Source organism: Gastrolobium bilobum, unplaced genomic scaffold, assembly GCF_033153095.1.
Source record: "Gastrolobium bilobum isolate Gb01-03AN ecotype WA unplaced genomic scaffold, APGP_CSIRO_Gbil_v1 utg15063, whole genome shotgun sequence".
In the NCBI taxonomy this organism is placed as follows: domain Eukaryota; kingdom Viridiplantae; phylum Streptophyta; class Magnoliopsida; order Fabales; family Fabaceae; genus Gastrolobium; species Gastrolobium bilobum.
In genome coordinates, this window is record NW_026896098.1 from 93995 (window position 1) to 112683 (window position 18689).

The 18689-nt window shown below is 34.1% G+C and overlaps 1 protein-coding gene across 1 annotated transcript; it reads right to left on the bottom strand.

Moving 5' to 3' along the window:
• Nucleotides 1-6060: 6060 nt before the first annotated feature.
• LOC133297766 (F-box/FBD/LRR-repeat protein At4g26340-like) lies at nucleotides 6061-7370 on the bottom strand. The gene is made up of 3 exons (XM_061496962.1): nucleotides 6699-7370; nucleotides 6415-6612; nucleotides 6061-6345 (listed from the first exon to the last, which is right to left on the bottom strand). Exons 1-3 carry the CDS (start codon nucleotides 7368-7370, stop codon nucleotides 6061-6063), a joined length of 1155 nt encoding a protein of 384 aa, XP_061352946.1.
• Between the last annotated feature and the right edge of the window lie 11319 nt (nucleotides 7371-18689).

Below are 18689 nucleotides of genomic sequence, written 5' to 3' on the forward strand. Positions count from 1 at the left end.
TATACGTAAAAATCTAATTTTACTATCTTTGCTAAGTTTTGTTGCTAAATGATGTCATCAAATGAAAATTTTCTCACCAAGAGTCTAATGGAAACCCAAAGGAGCAATAGAAAAATGATCTTAATAGCAGTATTGAACGATTATTCTTAGTATGCTATATATTTGAAAAGTTAAACCAGAGATTTTCTTCAACTACTATTATTATTAAAACCTTTTTTACTTATTATTATCTACAAAATTATCAATATTCACTGTATACAGTATGTTTCAGTGCAAATTCGGGTACTAACTTTAAAATTAATTATGGAGGAAGGAATTTACTTTTTGTAATTTAATTAAAAGTCTTCAAACTTCATTAAAATATATATTCTATAGAATTATATATGTAAAAATATATTTTTATTATTATATTATTTTAATTATTTATTTTATATTAATAAATATTTAAATTTATATATTTTTTATTTTTTAAATAATGAAAATTTTGAGGAAGGAAAAAGTTTTGCTCGCGGATAAGCCCTAATGCAGCCCGCTAAACCATAGGGCTTTGGTGGTTAGAGTTAGAAAATGCTCTACCACTAAAAGGGCCTAATAGGTTAGGGCCAAATATAATACTTTGTGGGCTAAGTCATTGACTTTAGTACATTTGACACATCTAGAACTGTATAATGTTTAGCTAGCCAATAAGCGTCTAGCAACTAATAACAATTAGTTTTGGATGGAAACTTATAAATACTCACACACCCCTAAAATGACTTTAAACCATCTTGGACAATGTTGAATCATTTCTCAAGCCTTTCTTGAAAGATTTCATTGATCATACACTTTCATAACTCTTTTAATGTAGCACTTGAATAGCTTCTTTGATATCTTTTATATGCTAGTATAGATTTTATCATTGAGATGATTTATGTATTATGAGTTGGATGAATATATTGATAAATTTTCCATATATCAAAGTTTTCGTGAAATGCTAATTTAAAAGTAAGTGTGAGGACATTTACCAAATTTTTGATATACTCAATTCACTCATCTTGAGTATGGAAGCCATATTCCTAACAAAAATACAAAAAAAAGTGAAGAAAAGATAAAAACAAAAATCATCCTTTTAAGTCTTGAACTTAGCAAACCCAATTAATGACAAGAATTTGAAGCTTGGGATAATGCTTGAGCAATTCTACTACCTCAAGACAATTCTTATTATAATCAAAATAGTTGAGTTCAAGATGTGTTAAATTATGAAACGCACGAATAAGTTCTTTAACTATATCCATCTCTTCGTCATTAACTACACCATCCATATGCAAGCATTACAACAACATAATCTCAAAAATCCCACTTTACATAAAATTAAAATGTAATTACATATAAATCACATTTTCAATACCTTATATATGCGCAAAAACACCACATTATTAACTGCTTTTGATGGAATATAAGGTTTATCAATTTGTTCTCTGATAAACTTGGGTAACCTTTTAAATTGTGTCACGGTCAAAGAGTCATCAACATAAAACTCCTTTGCTTCTAAATCCTCACACTGGACATCTAGACATATGCTTCACCAAATATCTAGGATTTAAGAAACTAACACAATTTCAAATGCAAGATTTTAAGTGAGGCAAAATCACCAAACGAAAAAGGTTTCACTACTGATCTTGTCAACATAAGAACCACAAAGGTTCTATGTGTGAGAATGGCATATGACAAGTTAATGGAGCGGAGCAAAAAGAGGTGGAGTTGTTGAACTCTCAATTATAGTGAACATTAACGTATATGTTGACATAGGTTCGATGATAATGATCGGACCAAAAACACCATAGGTTCAATTATGACGTAATTATTATTAACCAAGTTGATTCCTTAATCTTTTTTTCAAAACATTGCTTGTATGTAAATTGCAATTAAACAACTAACTGAATAACCTCATTATATAGATAAATGTGTCTCTAGTCACGGAACTACAACACGTAGAACGGACAAATCCTGATAGTTTATCCAACTCAAAGCTAAAAGCATAATTAACATCAATATGGCATGGACAACCCCCATACTCACCAAATAAGGCAACAAAGCCCAACAGAGTCTCAAATCATATAACAATATATTGAAGGTAAACATAATCAGTATCCAGACATATCAACAAACAGCATGCATATCAACTCAACTTCGGCCTCCTGCCGCTAGAGGTATCAACCCTCGAGGTACCTGAACCTGAAAATGTGCCCCTAACGTGAGGTGAGATCTCTAAAAAGAAATCTCAGTAAGATAAGGGGTCCTCAAGGATCTTTCCATCCCAAGCTCACTTACATGTGCAATATAAGTTTAAAAGCAGTATAATAATATAAGTTCCAAGATCAGTGCAATGCAACATATAATCATGTCATGTGTGTCAGAATCCTACTGGCTATAGAATAAACATGCAGGATTTACATACGTCTACAACCTACAGTACAAGACGCTACTTGTACCTCACCCACAGAATCACCATCTTATATGACGCTACATACTCAGGCTTAGCGTCTAGGTGGAACATCATATACACATCATAAGGCATTTGCACTTAACAGCTCAATAGCATTTCAATAAGTCAACATTTTGTAAAATCACACCATGCATATAAACCATCCCTCCATGAGGTATGGTGGAACCAAACATGGGCAAAATCGAGGACACGAAAGCTTACCTCGAAAGCTAACTATCCAACTCAAGAGTCCAACCCAGTCCAAGGTCCACAACAACACTCTCACAGTTTGTTTATACCAACAATCATATCAATATTCATATTCTAATAGTCCATGACATATCGACAATGTTTCCTTTTACGTTTCATGCCATTAGGCTTCTCTCAAAGCCATAATCCCTTAATCCATTTGATTCTAACTCAGTTAATTATTACAGAGGTTCAACTCAACCAATTTAGGATCCATAAATCCAATATTCAGTTCTGTAAGAACAACACAGTGCATCACTCGCACTTTCCCAGAATATCCGGATATATATCAGAAATATATCCGGATATCCATATCCGGATATCAATATTCGGATATCATATCCGGATATTTCGCGACAGAATACAATTTTTGCATTTCGCGAGATATCACTTTCAAGGTTCCGTTTTTAACACTTTTAAATGTTAAAACATGCATATTTAAACCCATTTAGGTCAGTGGTGGTGTTAACTACTTAAACCTATCATTTTTCATGCCTAGACTTGATCTTTAACAAAGGAAACTCATGGTCAAAGGTGAGGAACATACCCCAAGCTCCAAAATAGAGATAAATGGTGCTCTTGGAGCTCTCAAGTCAGCTCCAAGGTGCTGACTCCAAGGGTCCACGAAAATGAGCTTCAAGATGGTTCCTTTCTTCACAAAGATTGCTTCTTGGAGTATCAACTACCAAGAAAATGGCTTCAACAACACAAGCCAAGGAACTCAGCCCACACCTTCCCAAGACAGTGGCTAAAAGTCAGAAATGAAGCACTCCTCTCCCTCACAATGCTAACCCACACCAAGCTAAGTGTTTAGATGAAGAAAATGGGAGGAAAGGTGATCACTTTGGCTCTTTTTTTTGGAGGAGGAAGAAGATGGCAAGGTGGTTGCCCAAAGGCTTCAGAAAAATGCTACATAGAGATGGCAAAACCTGACCTAGGATCATATGCCACCTCTATTTATAAGTGTATTAATTTTAATCACATTGTATTAGCACTAATAGCTATGCTTATTATTTTAATCCCAAACTTTGGATTCTGAACCTAGCTATTTTTTTAGGATTTATCATATTTTTATTTTATTTTTCGTAGCACTTTGCCGGTACGCGCTTTTATGTAGCCGGTATCAGTCCTGACGCCAGTTCTAATTATTTTGACTCCAAACCTGTTATACTAGTACTAGATATTATTTTAGTGATATTTGCATACTTTTCATGATTTTTCGAGATACTTTATCGGTACACATTTATACCGTGAGGCAGAATCGATATATGCACTTTTCGTTAGAAAAACGACTTTTCACATTATTAATCACTTACTATAATTATTTAAGCTCTCTCATAATTATTCAAGGTCAATTATGAAATTTATCTCTTAATTCATAATTAAATTAATTAAAATCCTAATTTAACGGTGCAGGTTCTTAAAAATACCTCCTCTTCTCCATGGTTGGTTCAGGCAAGGCAATAAGCCTATAATTTCTTTATTTTTCCTCGTAAAATCTCCATGGAAATCCTTGCTCCACCTCTCCCAATGCTTAGCCTAACTTAAAACTTAGAAGAAAGCTCATTTTCTCTCCTTGGAGGCATCTATGGCACCACTTTTGGGTTGGAGAAAGATGAAGCCCTTCCTACATCAAAACTTAGAGATCTTACCTTCTCATTGATGAAGTATGATTAAGGTATGTTAAGCTTGATTTCTCTTGGGTTTTCTTAGAGATTTTGACTTAGGTTTTATGGGTCAAAGAGGGCTTTTATGATTTAGTGGTTGGGTATTGAAATATATGTATTGTTTCTTTGGAAAAGGTGTGAAGGATTTATGGTTGTGGAGAAAAAAGGGATTGAACAACCATCTATTAGGTACGATTGCATTCTTGAAATTTTCAAGAATAGGGGTAAGTGGCTAAATCCTATTCTTGGTTATGTTAGAATCATTGACTTGTGATTTTTGGATGATTATGAGTTAATTATTGAATTTACCTCCTTTAATTAGGTTGTTGTTTGGTGACCTTGTGTGATTAACACTATTGTTGGACAAAGGATGTCATTCTTCAAAAGTTCAAAAACCATGGGTAAGTGGCCTAAGCTTGTATTATTTGAAAGCTAGTGAATTAATTATTGATTAGACTTCCTTTAAATAGGCTATTGGCTTCGATTAACCCCTCTCCTAGCTACTGAATGATTCCGTATTCAGCAACCATGAATTTAAAAAAAGGTTGTGTTAAAACAAATCACATTGCAGGAATTCAACCAAAAGCACGGTCAGACATATATCTGGTAAATGGTAATTTACATGCAATAACATAGAAACGTGAACACATTTGCATGACCTTGAGCTCTTAGCACAAGCTCTAGTATACCTAAATCTTAAAAAAAAAAAAAAAAATACTCAATTTGAAGAAGAAAAATCAAATATAATAAGAAAACATACTATTATAAAATATTTCATATATCATCAGCTTTCACTGTTTTTCTTCTATTTGCATCAGCCAAACAAACTATGACTTCATTATACCTGCTAATCAAATTTGAGAAGAAAATAAACTAATGCAGTCTCAAATCTCAAAGGCCCCGATTCCAACTAGTCATGCACGTGGATATTAGAGAAATTAGAATAAATTACTGAGCCTACAAAATCATATTTAAATCATAGAAAATGGATTGACTATAAGAAGATACCATTAAAAGTGAAATCAGGACAGAGATCAAAGCGAATGAAGTAGAGAACAAACTAACACCAAACTTATTTCCCACGAAAACATCCTTCCATTCAGTGGATTTAGTGTACGTAGAAGCAAAATATTGATAATCGTTACTCCTTCCCACAACGCAAGCTGCTTGCAGAAGTGTCAATTTTAGTCCTTGATATTCTGTTAGGACTCATCCATACTATATATAAGACTCATGCTGTGTAAAGCTAATTACACGTTTAGTGATTTGCATAAAGCAGATTAGTTAGAATCCTTTCTTATTGAAAAGATAAAATCATCTTATCTAAGAAGTTGAATTTTGGCCACAGATACATGACAACCATAGCATTAATGGTGTAATAAAAAAAAAGAGTTCCTTTTGAGCAAACAACTACATTTTTATTCTGTGTATGTGAGCATGGTTGCTAGAGCTAGATAAAAAAGCAAAATATAAACACTAATTTACAGTTTACACCTCCCTACCCTAGTGGTTTTGCATGAGATCAGAATTTAACAAAAAATCGCTAGGCAATGGGAACCCTGTAACTCAAGCTACAAACAATCCGTTAATTTTTAACAAAAAAAGACAAAGTCAATATCCTTGCAGCTACTAATAAAAAGGCAGACAACAAATAACTACTAACAGCTATTCAAATCCCACCTATTTAAATGAAAGTTTACAAGTTGCAGAGCGCCTTGTGCACGAGGATAATTTCTTCAGCATTTTGAGCTTCTCCTCTGGATTTGCCTTCATGTAAACACAGATTTTCATGGTCCGTAGATGTGTTGCATTCTGCATAATATATTTTGCAAGTTGAAGATCATCTTTAGAGCCGGTATAATTAATAAGACAACATGTTTTAAGTTGTAATGAAATGGACTCGGGAACAGATTGTGGGTATGCCCAATCTCCTCGTTCTGCTTCGTGTTCTTCATCCAAATAGACCTAAAATTAATAAAAATATGTAAGGAAAAGATAAAAGCAGAAATCATCCAAGGCATAAACTTAGCAAACCTGATTAATGACAAGAGCTTGAAGCTTGGGCAAATAATTGAGCATGTCTACTACCATTCGCCAATCCTTAGAATAATCCATATAGTTGACTTCAATATGGGATAAATTGTGAAACACGGGAACAAAGTCTATAATAGAGGGGTTCGTGTCCTCATTATTAACCACATCCATCTCTTCGTCAACATCCTCAAGCTCGAACTGCAAGAGTTACAATAACAAAAATCAGAATTCCCATTTTTCCTCGAAAATGAAAAGTAATTACATATAAACCACATTTTAAGCACCTCATGTAAGCACAGAAACTCCACATTACTAACTATTTCCAATGGAATATAGCCTCTATGAATATCTGCTCTAACCAACATGGGTATCCTTTTAAACTCTCCCTCAGGTAAAGCGTTGTTAAAAAATATTTTCTTTAATTTAAAATCCTCAAGAATTGGACACCCAGAAAGAAGCTCCGCGAGATATCGAGGATCTAAGAAAACAACAGAACATAAAGACAGGATTTTAAGCGAGGGAAGATCAACAGACGAAAGAGCTGGCACTGTTGATCCAACCAACTTGAGAACCACAAGGGTTTTGTGGCTGAAAATTGCAGAGGACAAGTTGAGTGATTGGGGCAAATAGAGATTGAATTGCTCAACTCTGCGTTGAAGTGCAGCATTAATCCATACGTTCACGTTAATATGATCACAACACCTGAGGCTAAATGTTTGAATGGGTTGGTGCAAATCTCGCGATAGCATAACTGCATAGACAAACTCAACAAAGCGAGAATGACTCTCTTTGTTTTCATTGTAGATTTCATGGTCGAAGTCGAGAGTAGGGACTACGCGCCAGAGTTCCTTCCACCTCTTTGAGAGAACACTTGTGGCAACAACTTCTTCCGTTGGCATAAAAGACAGAATGTGGCACAACACAGCCTCCGGCAAATTGCTAATCACATCCGCCATTGTTGAAAGCTTTATAACATAGAATAAAGAAATTAAATCATACAATCTCCCTTCTCAAGACGTGTTCAGACTCAAGAAAATCATTCAAACCTCAAATAGCCACTTAGCTAGGTTTTTGAGGTTCTTTAAAGAGGATGAACAAAGCAATTCAAAAAAAATAAGGGTTTGGCAGAGGAACAGGTGTAAGATATGTTGGAACCTCCTTAATATCACTTTTGCAGGAGGGGTTCAAAGCCTTAATTCTGGACGCGCCCCGAATCGAACTAGTCGCGAAGCGATGAACCGATAGAATATTTTAAAATATAATTGTTATTAGAGATAAGATATTGTAATAACTGCTAAGATTGTGTATTGGATTAGTATTTTAAAAGATTTGTTTTTGTAAAGATATAAAATCTTATAGATTTTAAAAGACTATTTAAATATATAAAATCTTATAGATTCTAAAAGACTATTTAAAATTGAAGATCCTTTAAAGACTTTTCTTACGATCAAGATTTCATAAGATTGTATTTTAAAAGATTTTAATAGAATTTATAAGATTTGAAAGGACAATATGGATTTATAAGATTTTAAAAAACATATAACTTTTAACAAATATTCAAAGGGTTCGCTTTTTTTGCAGTTACTGCATATAAGTTATCTGCAGTAAGCCCAATACGACGTCGTTTTGGGGCGGAAATCATGGTATTTTTGTAATTTGAATTTATTTTAGGGATATAATAGTCTTTATACTTATAATTTTTTAAGATTTCAATACCCAAACGACGTCGTTTTGGAAATAAATACAGATAATTTATCTGCATTAACTGCAAAAACATTTTCCCCATATTCAAAATTACAAAAGTCAACAAAAAAGGGGAAGGTTATACTTACAACCTATTTTAACCATTCATTTCCGTCAATCAACGATTATCATTCATTGTGAATTAAATATTAATTAATGAGTTTGATTCACGAAAGTAATAACCGTTGATTGACGAAAATTAACGATTAAGATATGTTTGTAAAAAATTGTAAAAAAAAAGTTGTAAGTATAACCTTCCCTATAAAAATAACAAAGAAATGAAATGAAATTAATAAAAAAAGTAAAACCTAATATAATTTTTCCAATCAGTAAAACATAATATATATATATATATATATATATTTTTTTTTTTTTGATAAATAAATATAATATAATTTTTAACAAATATTCAAAATTACTAAATCACAAATTTTCACATATCTAAAGTTATACTAGTCCTCTGTGCGTTAGCATTTTCTCGTTCTTGCTCTTGAGTTTGACCAATGAGTTGAAAATTATCTTCTTCATTTGGTATCAAAGCTATGCTTATATGATTACAAAACCCAATTTTCTTTAATTATTAAAATAATTCTAAATTTGTATATAAAACCTAAAGTTCATGATAAAATTTCGTTTGAAATTTTTTGCAATTGATCTTGAAAACTTTTGGATTTTTATTCTACGTGATAAGATTTTTCTAACCATATATCATATGTATATTTTCATTGAATATTCTAAGAAAATTTTGAATCTGAATTTTTGGGTTTTATTACATGAAAGTTTAGAAAATTTCTCAAAAAATTTTCAATCGATATATTGAAACCTTAAATTGCTTTGGGGTTTTTGAAAAATAAATTTTTAGTTATCTAATGACACAAAAATTGTTTAAAACTGTTTTATATAATAAAGAAATTTCGTTCATAAATGTATTATTACGAAATATAGGGTTCATATTATGAAAGTTTCAATCTTTTTTTTTTTAAATTGATATTGTTTCATTGATGTAAAACGAAAATTGGTTTGAGGGATTTAGGTCCCTTGTTATTCTTCCATTGTTTTATGTTGTTTTTAATACAAATCACACCTTTTGTGCTAAGAAAAACAGCGACCCATAGCTTGAAAATTCACTTTTTTAACTTCCAAAATTTCTAGAAAATGGCTCAAAATATGTTGTTTTTGAGATAAATTATGTTAAAATCTCACTGGTTTGTTATTTCTGGGTTGTTTTATGATGAAAATCACTAAAAAATATGCTAGTTTTGAGTTTTGACGAAACTGCCATAGCGGAACCTGATTTCGAGTAGGTCAACCTGCCAAAGAAAGAAGAAAACACTGCAATAGAGAAATATCAAGAAATTCTAGGATTAGGATGAGATTGTGAGAGATACATCTTATTTATATTTTTTACTAAAAAGTCTCACGTAATCCACACCAATAGAAAATCCACTAAAATAATCAATTAAAATCCTTTGAAATCTCAATTCAATACGCCCCTTAATTTCTCATGTTGCTAAGTTCTTCTATTCTGCGTCTTTTTGTGACAACAATGACTGATAGGATAAGCTTTTTGCTTGAGGATGTGCTCTGCTGAAATCAGTGGCGGACCCAGAGAATATTATTTATCTCCGCACACTGCCCTCGAAATTTTTTTAAAGAAAATTTTAAATGCATTAAGGGATAGGATATTGTAATAACCAAGTAGTGTTACTACCAATTAATTTCACCGATAGACCGGTTATGCTGATCTAACGTAATATTTATTTCCATCATAAAATATACAATTAAACATATGACATCTCATTCGATTCTATCGTATTCCATTCATTTTCATTCAATCTCTAGTTGTATAACAAAGATGCTTTATTACTATACTAAAAAAATAAAAATAAAAATAAAAATTAGAATTTCGTGTCAACAAGTGCGGACACAGGCGACCATCTAGGTCCGCCATTGGCTGAAATATAGAATCAACGTGCCCATAAAACCATTCCCCCATTCTCAACAATATCTAAAATACTTATGGTGACTTCCTTAATAATATTAGTCCACAATTCCACACCACTTACTTTAAAAGCAGTAAAGCACCTCAATAGAGATATACTTAAATCTACAAGGAATTCAAATTCATGCTCATCAAACTAACATTACTTTTGCTTTTTTATTGGGTTCTCAATGCTATTCTTTATTTTATTTTTTTTCCAAACATCCATAATTCAAAGGGGAGTTTTTGCCAAGGCATTTCGCACGCCATTTTCAACTACTCTCTACTTGTAACAAAAAAATGTACAAATATAATCAACCATATGAGAAATATATGCTCATCTTTGGTAAATTCAAAGGTGAAATTAAAAAATGGTCTTGGGGTTTTTTTTTTTTTTTTGCTTTGATTGGAAAATTGGTGAATTTGTTTTTTGGTACAAAAAATTGGTGAATTAATTTTGGACTTGATCTATTAGCTCATAAAATCAAAGAAATGAAAAAATATTCAAACTAAAATAAAACAAATAAAATTGGAAAAATCAATATTTATTGATTTCACACACTTATATATATATATATATATATATATATATATATATATATATATATGGGTTTAGTGAGTGTACAGTGACTGGATGTAAAAACGGTCCAGTACACTATGTTCTCCCACGAAAACACAGTTATAGTAAAATTATAATTATGTTCTCCCAGGAGAACACCATTGTAATATTTTTGCACTATATTCTCGTGGGAGAACATAATGCAATGGACCGTCTAGTCACTTTATTTTCATTTTTTCATATATATATATATATATATATATATATATATATATAAGTAGGGTGAGATGGTTGTTCAGTTCAAGAATAAAATACAAAAGGATATTTCTTATTAAAAGATGATATTATTTTTTTAATGGAGTTTCTAAATTGATCGGTCTGTCTGGTTCTATATTTGAAAAAAAAAGATTTTTAATATATTTCTTTTTTTATAAATATTTTTTTAAAAAAAAACTAAAATTATTTGGTATTTTAGTGGATTATTTAAAAAATAATTTTTAACAAAAAAATTATTTGTATTTTAAAATTTAATATTATTTTTAATATAAAATAATTAAAAAAGACATGCAAAATTTAAAAGTAAGATTTGGGATTAAGCGAATAATAATAATAATAAGTGGTAAAAAATAATAATAAGAAGTGGTGTTTGGTTGTTTTGGTTTAGGTTAGGGTAAATTTAGATTTTGAAAATAATCTTTGCCTTTTAACTTTTATTTTTTAAAAACACAGAAATTTTAGCTTAAAAGGAAATAAATATTTTGGCATTTCTATTGACTTCTGATTTTTTTTTAAATAATATGACATCCAAAATTCATCACTTAAATACTAAATTTGTGTTGATGACTTGTTCAAAAATTAATAATAAATTACACAAGAGATTAATAAAAAAACAAAATAAAGGCAGAATAATATAATTTATTAATATCAGCATATTAATTAAGGGATAAAATATTTTTATTATCAAATAATGTAACTACTATATTTTAACTGTTAATTGTCGTCAAATAGTTATAATTTGTTGTGAATTAATAATTAATTAATAAATTTAATTTATGAAAATAATAATTATTAATTAACAAAAATCAACGGTCAAGATGTGATAATACTATTGATAATAACATTGTTCGTTTGATAGTAACAATATCGTGTACCTTTGATTAATTAAGCACGATTTTGAAAATATTTTTTAACCCATATCTCATGCGCAAAAAAAAAAGCCATAATTTCTCACGCCGCGTTCTTCTTCTATTCTGCCTCTTTTCGTGAGGACGATGGCTGATAGGATAAGCTTTTTGCCTGAGGATATGCTCTGCCACATTCTGTCTTTTCTGCCAATCAAAATGACCATATTGTCATTTTTTGGGCAAAAATTTAACTGTGTCACGCTTGAAATTTTTTTTACTAAAATGTCACGTCACAATCTCGCTGATCTGACAAGCGGAAATGGACTGGACACATGTTAGCATCTGAATGGTCAACCATTCTTGCTAGACTGTCCAGCTAAAATGACAGAATGCTGACACGTATAGAGAATGCCTGTACTTTTACCACGTGTCAGCAATCTGTCATTCTAGCTGGACAGTTCAGCGAGAATAGTTGACCATTCAGATGTCCAGTCCATTCCTACTTGTCAGACCAACGAAATTGTGACGCGACATTTTGAAAAAACATTTTCCAGCAATCAGTTAAATTTTTATTAAAGGTGACACAGTAATCAATGTCCCAATCAAACAAGCTGCTGCCACAAGTACTCTTTCCAAAACTTGGAAATCACTCTGGCTTTCAGTCCCCACTCTCGACTTCAACGATATACGTCATGACAGGTATTTCCTAAGTCACTATTCCCGCTTTGTTGAGTACGTTACAACAGTTATCCTCTCACGTGACTTGCACCAACCCATCCAAAAATTCCGCCTTTATTCCCATGTTTAAATATTTAACTCATATTGAACTCAGCTATTATTGTTATACTAAATATTGGCTTGAGGTAGTAGAAGTGCTCAAGCATTGCCCCAAACTTCAAAGTCTTGTCATTGATCAGGTCCATTAAGTTTTAAGTATGATTTCCAATTTTATCTTTTCTTTACATGTTTTTATTAATTTTACATTGTCTCTTGTTAACAGGATCGTGCGCGCTATCGCGAATATGATGAAGGAGGAGATTGGCCATACCCACAATCTGTTCCTGAATCCATTTCATTACACCTTAAATCCTGTTGTCTTATTGGATTTAAAGGCTCGGAAGGTGAGTTTCGATTTGCAAGACTTATTATGCAGAATGCAAGACTTTTAAGGACCATGACAATTTGCTTTAGCGTTACTGCAAGTGTAAAGGTGAAGCGCAAAATGAAGAAAAAGTTATCCTCGTGCACACGCCACTCTGCCACTTGTGAACTTTCGATCAAATGGTGAACTTTCATTTAAATGAAATGATAACGGATGCGATTTGAGTAGTTGCAAGTAGTAGTTCATTATTTCTTCCTTTACATTAGTAGCTGTAAGAATAAGCACTTTGTTTAATTTTTCAAATTAACTGACCTGTTTCTTTACTGATGATTTTTGTTATTTGAGTTGCATCTGATAATTGTTTGTTAAATTCTATTCTTTTGCAAAACCACCAGGGTAGGGAGGTGTAAATTGTAAATTAGTTCTTCTATGTTGGTCATGTTTTGCTTTTTCTCTTTCTCACTCAAGCATGCCCACTCACACAAAGGTTAAAAATGTAGTTGTTTGCTGAGAAGGAACCTTTTTTTTTTTTTAGCATTAACATTCTGATTGTCATGAATGAATGTGTGTCGTTACCAATCTTGGCCAGAAATTAGCTTCTTACGTAAGATGATTTTTTTTTAGCATTAACATTCTTTCATTCTGATTGTCACACAAAGGCTATGATATTTTTTGTCATTATCTTTGTCATATATCTATTCTGCTTTTTCTGAATCTGCAACCCGCTATAACGCTATAGCGTTTTTCGGTGTTGGCCGCGACGTGCTGCAATCCTCATTTGATAATTTTGATCTAGATCACTAAATGTTGCAATTAGAATTACAAAGCACGAGTCTTGTAGTAAGGCCGAATTCCTGTTGCATATCAAGGACTAAAATTGATATTTCTGCAAGCAGCTTGTATTGTGTGAGGAGTAATGGTTATCCATATTTTGCAACTACGTACCACAAATCCACTGAATGTCAGGATGTTTTCATGGGAAATAAGTTTGATGTTAGTCCGTTCTCCGCTTCAATGGCTTAGATCCATTTCCAAATTTCACTCTTAATATTATCTTCTAGTCTCCATGTTATATGATTGTGATAGGATTCGAACAAGATTTCGAGAAAATAATGAGAAGCAACTGATACTTGCCATTGATATGACGAATATTAACAATATATCTCTATAATAGCTTGATTACAGTATAGAAAAATGGCAAGAAAAGATATCTCTGAGTTTTCAATTGGCTCAAGACTCTCCATATTCTACTCCCAACCAATCTGATTCCCTGAACCATCCCCTTTCTCCATTCTTTCCCACACTTCCCACTTACCAAGCTGTTAGTAACAGCTTAACAGCTTTCCCCTCACTGAAGGGATGTCACACGTCTCTAACTAGCGGGCCCCCCTGGATCCTTTAAGTCCCTTCCTTCTATACACACTTATGATGGGTGGAGTCCTATCAAACTTAAAGATGATTTTGTAGGTTCAGTAATGCATCGTAATTGTTCTGATAACCACATGCATGGCATGACTAGTTGGAACCAGGGCTATGATATTTGAGACATTCTTTTCTTCCTCTCTAATTGGAATATCAGGTATAATGAGGTTATTTAGATTGTTTGGCTGATGCAAATAGAGGAAAACCAGTCAAATCTGAAGATAAATGAAATATTTTATAATAGGATGTTTACCTTTCTTATTATATTTGATTTTTCTTCTTTCCAAGTGATAATTTTTTCTTTTTTGGCAATGTTTTGGTATACTAGAGCTTGTGCTACGGGCCCAGGGTCTTGTAAATATGTTCTCATTTCTAACTTATTGTATGTAAATTACCATTTAGCAGAGATGTGCCTGACTGTGCTTTTGGTTAATTTACTGCTCTGTGATTTGCTTTAGCACAGCTTTATTTACAGTCATGTGCTTCCTTCCTTTTTGTGCTTGAGTTCTGTTTGGACTTTTTACAAATTCTATTATAGAAGTATGAAGTTATGATTAAGCTAACGTGATGTCCCAGTTGGTAGTACCATGATTTCAATTGATTTCTGTTACACAAGTTATGTGCATAAAACAGAAAAAAATAAAGAGTAACAAACCATGTGCCTAAAACAGAAAAAATAAAGAGCACCACTAATTGGTTATAACTAAAAACAGAGAAAAAAAATAAAAAAAAGGTAAATCAAATATTCTAATAGCCTCCCTCAAGAGGGAGTGTGGATATTCAAAAACACCCATCTTGGACAGCAATGCAGAAAACTTAGAAGGCAGCAATGGTTTAGTAAAGAGGTTAGCCAGTTGCTTGGAGGAAGATACTGGAAAAGTCTTCAAGCGTCCTTTATTGATATGCTCACGAACAAGGTGACAGTCGATTTCAATATGCTTGGAGCATTCGTGAAAAACAGGATTTGTAGCCAAATGGAGAGCAGACTGGTTATCACAAAAAAGATGTGCAGGTCCATGATGCAGAACATGAAGATCCTGAAATAAAGAGAACAACCAAAGCAGTTCACAAGTTACATTAGCCATTGAACGATATTCAGCTTCAGTGGATGACCTGGAAACAGTGGGTTGTTTCTTAGATTTCCAGGAAATCAGAGAATCCCCAATGAAAACACAAAAACCAGAAATGGAGCGTCTACTATCTGGACAAGCAGCCCAATCAGAATCACAAAAGGCATTGAGCTGGATAGAAGAGGAAACAGAGAAAAATAATCCTTGGCCAACAGTGTTCTTGACATAGCCTAGAAGTCTGTGAGCAGCTTGAAGGTGAGGCTCACGGGGTGCTGCCATAAACTGACTAAGATGAGAGAACACATATGACAAATCAGGCCTTGTAATAGTTAGATAAATCAAGCGGCCAATGAGACGTCTGTATGAGGAAGGATCAGAAATGAGATCACCAGTATTAGCAGAAAGTTTAAGACCAGCATCCATGGGAGTTGTTCTCGGTTTGCATCCCAAATCTCCAGAGTCTTTTAAAATTTCCAGAGCATAGTGTCTTTGACAAACAGAAATACCCAACTTACTGCGAGCCACTTCAAGGCCAAGAAAATATTTTAAAGCACCAAGATTTTTTAATTTAAAGTTGCTGTGTAACACTTGTGTAAGTTGTTGTACCTCTTCAGAATTATTTGAAGCAATGACTATGTCATCAACATAAAGCAAAATAGCAATGAAAACAATGGAAGAAGAATGGACAAAAAGAGAAGAATCAGATTGTGATTGCAGAAAACCAAGACCAGAGAGGGTGGAAGAAAACTTGTCAAACCATTGACGTGAGGCGTGACGAAGACCATAGAGTGATTTGTGAAGACGACAAGCAGCATTAGGAGGAAGGTGAGAGATTTTAGAGGAATAACCTGGAGAGAGGTGCATGTAAACCTCCTCAAGCAAGTCACCATGCAAGAAAGCATTGTTGACATCTAACTGAGTGAGAGACCAGTTATGAACAGCTGCCAAAGCAAGGAGAACACGCACAGTAGTGATTTTAGCAACAGGGGAAAAGGTTTCTAGGAAATCAATTCCTTCTTGTTGATTGAAACCCTTAGGAACTAAACGAGCTTTATAACGCTCAAGTGTGCCATCTGAATTGTATTTTACTTTATAGACCCATCTACAACCGACAACCTGTTTGCCAGGAGGAAGAGAAACAACAGACCATGTATGGTTGTGTTCAAGAGCAGAAAGTTCAGTGTCCATGGCTGCCTGCCATTCCGGAAGTTGGGAAGCGTGTAAATAAGCAGTGGGCTCAAAATGAGATGAAATGGAATTGACAAAAGTAGCATGGGAAGGTGAGAGTCTGTTGCAAGAAATAAAATTAGATAAGGGGTGTGATGTGGAGGAAGAACAAACATAGTCACTAAGGTGGGAAGGGGGCTGTTTGGGCCGTTGAGGACTAGTGGAAATAGGAGTAGGTGTAGGGGCAGAAGCAGCAGGGGAAGGTAATTGAGAGAATTCAAGTGGGAAGGAGGATGCAGGAGAATTAATAGCAAAAGGAAAAATATGCTCAAAAAAGACTACATCACGTGATATAAAGGTTCTGTTGGATTGTAAATCTAGTAGCTTATAACCTTTATAACCTGTAGGATAACCAAGAAACACAGCAGGCAATGCACGTGGAGAAAATTTGTGACGGGATTTTGGAAGTGTAGAACTGTAACATAAACACCCAAAAACTCGAAGATGAGAAAAGGAAGGGGACTTATGGCAGAGTAATTCAAAAGGGGTGTGAGAATGAAGCAAAGGAGAAGGTGTCCTATTAATCAAATAAACAGCGGTAAGAACACAATCTTGCCAATATTGAAGAGGAATTTTGGACTGAAAAAAGAGAGCTCGGGCTACATTGAGAAGGTGCTGATGCTTCCGCTCAACCACAGAGTTCTGCTGAGGACGTTCGACACAAGAATGGAACAATTGAATGCCCTTAGAGACAAAAAAAGAGGAGAGATTAAATTCTAGAGCATTGTCACAACGAAGGGCTTTAATAGAAACCTTATACTGAGTATGAACAAGGGAATAGAAGGCTGGAAAAACCTCAGAAAAATCAGATCTATTGCGCAAGAAGTAGGTCCAGGTGAACCTAGTTGAATCATCAACTAAGGTGAGAAAATAGCGAGAGCCCTCAACAGAAGGGGTATGAAAGGGCCCCCATATGTCACAGTGGACAAGGTCAAAGGAGAGGCATAAAGTTTGGGATCCAAAATGAATGGAAGACGCTTCTGTTTGGCTAAGGGGCAGACAGAGCAATGATGCTCACTGAGTAAAGTTTTTGAAAAACCCAAAATATTTTTCATAGAGTTCAAAACAGAAATTGAAAGATGTCCCAGCCTAGAATGCCATAAAGTGGCATCTGTAACAGCAAAAGAATTACAGAGGGGATATGGGACGCTGGTATTGGGAAAGAGATTGGTACTATCTAAGAGATAAAGATTACCATGGCGTCTAGCAATCCCAATCATCCGTGAAGAAACTCGGTCCTGGAGAAAACAGAAAGAAGAAGAGAAATTAGCAATCACTGGTGAATCACGACTCAGAGCACTAACGGACAAGAGGTTGAAGAAAAAAGAAGGAACATAGAGAACATTAAGGAGAATAAGAGAATCAGAAAGTGTAACCGAACCAACAGATGAGACAATATCAGAAGATCCATTTGGAAAAGAAACAATAGAATCAGAGGGAGAGGAAGAAGTAAAGAGATCAAGCTTAACACACACATGGTGCGTAGCACCAGTGTCCAGTATCTAGCAAGAAGGAGGGAAGGAAAGTAAGTGCTTACCACTGAAGCTGGCTACTGAAGCAGAGGTCTCGACGGCGGAAGGAGCTGGAGATGGAGGAGACGGTGCAGAACCCTGTGTGGATGAGCGATAGCAACTGATTGTACTGGGTAGGTGTAAATGTTAGGGGAGGGTCAGAGGAAGAAGATTGGGGATTAGGGATTTGGTGAGAGGGGATGTGCAAAGGAGAATGAAGACCAGGGGAATTAGGGACTGAAGAACCCGCATGCACATAATGGGCCTGGGCTGAGTTAGAAGAGAAATTGGGTCTTGGGACTCTGGCCTTATAGCCTGGAGGATACCCGTGTAACTTGAAACACTTCTCACGGGTATGTCCAGATAAATGGCAATGGGTACAATATGGTCTAGATCGGCGTTGGGTGGCAGCCACCGCAGAGGCTGCCGGAGAAGCCGAAGCAGAGGTGGTAATGGAGCCTAAAAGAGGGGATTGCTGAATGGCAGCAGCAGGCAAGGAAACTGACAGTTGTCTCTGGCGTTCTTCCTAAAGAATC